A 4,839-nucleotide genomic window follows, 5' to 3' on the forward strand; every position below is an offset into this window, starting at 1 on the left:
GTGTACTACATGGTTAAAAAGTGCCATTGTATAACCAGTGGGGAAAAAAGAGTATTTTGTTGTTACATGTTCCATAGAAGAGAGATTTTCTTAGTACTTTTGCTGTAAACTGATTAAGAGAGTGTTGTGTATGGACTCAGTTAGTGACCAATCATGTGGTGCGTGGAAAAATGTATTGAACAGGAACTGCATGCTACGCTAAATAATTAGCTAACTTAGCTAACGATAAATACTTTTAATAATTATGGTAATGGTGTGATGGTATTATGGAAGGAACATCTGTGAAACCAAATGCCTCACTGTTATAAATTATTGCGGAAATTGAAAGAAAGAAAGAAAGAAAGAAAGAAAATTAACTAACTAGCTAATGGTTAATACTTTTAATATTTATTATATTTATCATATCATTATATTTTGACAGGTTTGGGTGTAAAATTAACTGATACTGAAATCCCAGTAGATACCTGGGAGGCTAGCTAGCATCCGTACTAATGGCATGAAGACACTAAGGACATTTAATGATTTACTTAAAATGTTTTATATATGTAAATGAATTATTTACTTTCAGTCTATTATTTGGGTAAATTCACAAGCTAAATTTTCCTCCTCCCATGATCTTCAGGAAATTCAGAGAATATAACATACTTTAACTTTACATACATATATATTAATGTAATATCAGTTACACACAAATGGTACCCTAATTGTGGAATCACCCAACTAGCTAACTTAGCTAATACTAGTCATGTTTGGCTATTTGGGATGGCAAAAGGACATTGAAGGTGTTTCTAAACTAATGTATAGTCGTGCGTCATGATATTTATAATCAGGGTAAAGATGTCCTTAGGTCATTTTTGCATTATACATTCTACATAATTTGTAAAAACAAAATAATGTGTAAAATGCTAAAGAAAGCTCTTAGTTGTGCAGAAATAGTAATAAATATGAAATAAACAGCGATTAATTATTAGCTAATTGCTCAGTCCTGGTGCTTGTGTACTTTGTCTGCTCTATATGTCACTTGCTGATTGAAACCTGCACTCTAAAGTTATTCACCTGTCTCTGTTCCCCAAATATCGATCCAAATCTTTGTGCTTCACCAAGCTGGAGCTTCTGTAATTGCAAAATCTCTGAATCAGCATTGTGTGATCAGCAAGAACAGAGGCAGGTCAGTAGGTATAAATATGTAGAACCACAATCTCATAGATAAGTCCTGCTTCCATCTAGTACACAACAAAATTCCTCTGGAAACATCTTTGCTTAAAGAAAAGGCCATGAAGTGGTACGTTCCTATTTTTCTTCTTTAATCCTATTGGGAGGATTTAGTATTTAGAGATTAGACAATTAAAACCTCATTCAGGAATGAACAACAATGACAGGGCAGGTTTTATTATTGTACAAGAAATGATTCAGTGCTACAAAATGTAAACTCCCTGGTCGTAAACTTCAATGCATGAGTGTCTATGTGCTCTTGTTCTCCGCAGGTTCTCTGTAGCTGTTTTCCTCGTTGGTTTAATGATCTGTCTATCAGAGTCACGTGTGGTGGATGGCATAAAAGAACACACTGAAGGTAAGATTATTAGCTTAGCATTCAGTAAAGAATTTCCCATAATAAGATTCATAACACAGTGCTCTTGAATTCTCAAACCTGATTGGTCAGAAGGTGTTGATTAGTTCTGGCTGCAGGTTTATGTTAATGCGCTTGTTTCTAACATGTCATTGGTTCTATAGTAAGAACTTACACAGAGATTTGTATGGCACACTGTATATATAAACTGATTTAATTGTTGATATAGTGGTGAGACGTTTATTTTATGTTAGTCGCTTATATCGGAATTGTATGTATTTTCACTTGATATGATTTCTAGCTAAGAAAAAAAATGTGACTGTCTAATGCTGAATTCAAAAACTGTATAGTCAGTACAATAGAAGAAGAAGCCTTTATTTGTCAAATATGCATTACAGCTTGTTAGGTAGTTGGGGTCAGAGATGATACAGCATCCCTGGAGCAGAGAGGGTTAAGGGCCTTCTCAAGGGCCCAAAAGTGGCAAATTAGTGGTGTTGGGGGTTGAAACCTCGACGAATAACATATTTGACAACTAATAAGTCAACATTTCCAGTTATTACTCTTTTTTTTGCACCAGAAGCCTTCAGATACTGATGACACTGTTGTATCATTTTAACAGCGAACATCGATGCAGCTCTGAGGACCAGGCGTATGGTAGGGGGTCTCCTCACCCCTGGCCATGTTCCCTGGCAGGCCTTGGTCTACCTCAGTGACAGCAAGCTGGATGGAGGTATCGGTGGAGGAGCTCTTATTGCCCCTCAGTGGATTCTGACTGCTGGAAGGAATCTCTTTGTGAGGAAGACACAAAAAGATACCAGGGGAAAAGAGCCCTTGATCCCAAAAGTCTATCTGGGCATCGTCCGGCGTGCCAAAGCTGATTCTGCTTCTGAAGTGGCAGTGAAGAAGGTGAAAGATTCTCTCTATAAAGCAGTGTAAAACTGTAAACTGTATATTGAGTGAACCAGTAGCCCATGGCTCTAGCAAGCATTAGCCCTGATGCTCTAAGATTCGGGGTTATTATTTGGGGGTTTGGGGGTGATACAAGGAGATTTGTTCTGCATTCAGCATACATACCAAATGGTGAACTAATAAATATATCTTCACTAATTTCAGATGTTTATTGATACATATGCTTGCAATACAGAAAAGGAAGTAATTAAGTTTTTCCTTGTTATATTAACAACAAAACAAAATGGCGCCAATTCTTGCAGTTATGTGGGAACAGGAACTGAACTACCGAATCAGCATTTTTTTTTTTTTTTTTTTTTTTTACATCTTGTAAACTTGAGTATCATTGAGTATCAAACTTGAGTTTCCAAGTAGGAAAATTGGTATTTGCCAGTTTGGGACCACACGTTTAGCATCTTCAGGGTGGGAATATGCAATAACTAAATTGGAGCCAATTAATATTTAAATTTTTTACCTCAGTGCAGTCTGCTTTATTATGGGTGAAAAATCATTATTCATTTTTGTCATTCAGCATGTTTTCTGACCAGAACAAATCTATGATTCTATCTAGCCAATATCAAAGTATTAAAAACTAAAGTTATTCAATCACTGTTAGAAAAAAAGGAAGAAAGAAATGTTTATATCCATCCATCAATCTATCCACCAATCCATCTATCCACCCATCCATTTCCCTGCCCTTATTTTTTTCTATTTTTTTCTAAATATTGCCAGAATATTGATTGTACCCCAATTTATTACCTAATTGTTTAAAAAATATATATATTGCCTAAATATTGCCCTAAATTTCTACCTTAATCAATGCCTCAGTTTCTTTACCCAATTCATACTTGCTGAAATATTGTCTCAAGGTTCAAGGTTAAGTTTTTGCCTCAGTGCTCTAAATATTGACCTGCATTTGTACCCTAATTTATTGCCTCAATTAGTTAGATATGGCATAAATACTGCTCCAATTTCATACCCTAAATTCTTGCCTCAATATTTTAACTAATGCCTTCATTTTTCACCCAATTTATTACCTCACTTTTCTACATATGGCATAAATATTGACCTGATTTTCTACTCTAATACATTGCTTCAATATTCTAACTGTTGCCCTAATTTTCTACCCCCATTTTCAAACTAGTGCCTAAATTTGCCTTCATTTTCTACCTCCTTCTCATTCACTACAGGTGTTTCTACATCCAGCTTTCCAGAATGCCTCAGATGTAGACAACGACCTGGCACTGATCCAGTTGAAAGAACCAGTGAGCTACACTGACACCATTTTCCCCATTCCTCTGCCGGAGAAAGATGACAACCTGGAGGAGAGTGAAGGACAGAGGGGCGTCATTGCTGGTTGGGGCTGGGGACCGCTTCTCACATTCTCTGAAAGCCTCAAGTTCCTCTCACTTCCAGTTATCCCAGGTAACGCGAAGGACGGTAAGATCTGGACAACACGCACTGAATTCCAGGAGAATGTTTGTTATGGAGATGCAGGTGGAGCTCTGGCTCTCCTTAACCATGTTACGAAAAAAGTCTATGCTGCTGGAATCCTTTCATACGATGAGCCGTGTACAAGAAACGAGGAAGCTGTCTTTATGAAGATCTCGACATACCTGCCATGGATCCACAGTGTGATGAGGGCTGACTCAGACAGGTTTTCGTCTCTCCGTACCTCCATCATGAATGATCTGCTTTCAAAGTAACCATAGACTCTTTACAGTTGTGTGTAAGAGTAAAACTGTCAATAAATAAATATATTCAAGAGGTGAGATTTGTCTTTTCTATTATTTATTTTTTTGCCAAAAATGTATTTTAGTTCAGCCAGCCTATTCTATCCTGCTACTAGGAGCATCAAGCATGCATTCGTGGAAGCCTATTCACTACATCTATCTGTTCAAGGACTAGGCCTACATTTTAATGCTGAATTATGTCACTAATTCATTATATTATGCAATGGACGAAAGTTAACAGGAATGAGTTACAGTGCTGTTGTTAATGTCTCAGCTTGCCTTGGCTGTTTTATTCATGGCCAATCAAGCCAGAGCATTGTGGAATGTCAATTCAGGACATTTCTAAGTCATTTTTAATAGCCATATTTATGCCCTTCAAACCAAGTGATTATGATTTGTTGTGAGTTGCCTTAGTAATATGTCCTTTTCTGGAGGGGATATTCACAGGTATAGAATGTGATGTCAAGTTGCAGAAGCAGCTCAAGTTCTCTTGATTTTTTTCTCTCTAAAGCTACAGTGAAGGCAAACAATCTCCCCCTCTCTTTTATCTTTAGATAGCAAGTTAGGCTAGTTAATTATTTAATACTAGCT

General features: G+C 36.8%; 1 protein-coding gene across 1 annotated transcript; it reads left to right on the forward strand.

Moving 5' to 3' along the window:
• Positions 1-1,071: 1,071 nt before the first annotated feature.
• Positions 1,072-4,287, forward strand: hp (haptoglobin). The gene is made up of 4 exons (XM_053635415.1): positions 1,072-1,282; positions 1,485-1,570; positions 2,187-2,473; positions 3,706-4,287. Exons 1-4 carry the CDS (start codon positions 1,275-1,277, stop codon positions 4,219-4,221), a joined length of 897 nt encoding a protein of 298 aa, XP_053491390.1. The 5' UTR covers positions 1,072-1,274; the 3' UTR covers positions 4,222-4,287.
• Positions 4,288-4,839: the final 552 nt, after the last annotated feature.

The sequence above is a fragment of the Ictalurus furcatus genome, chromosome 10, assembly GCF_023375685.1.
Source record: "Ictalurus furcatus strain D&B chromosome 10, Billie_1.0, whole genome shotgun sequence".
NCBI lineage: Eukaryota > Metazoa > Chordata > Actinopteri > Siluriformes > Ictaluridae > Ictalurus > Ictalurus furcatus.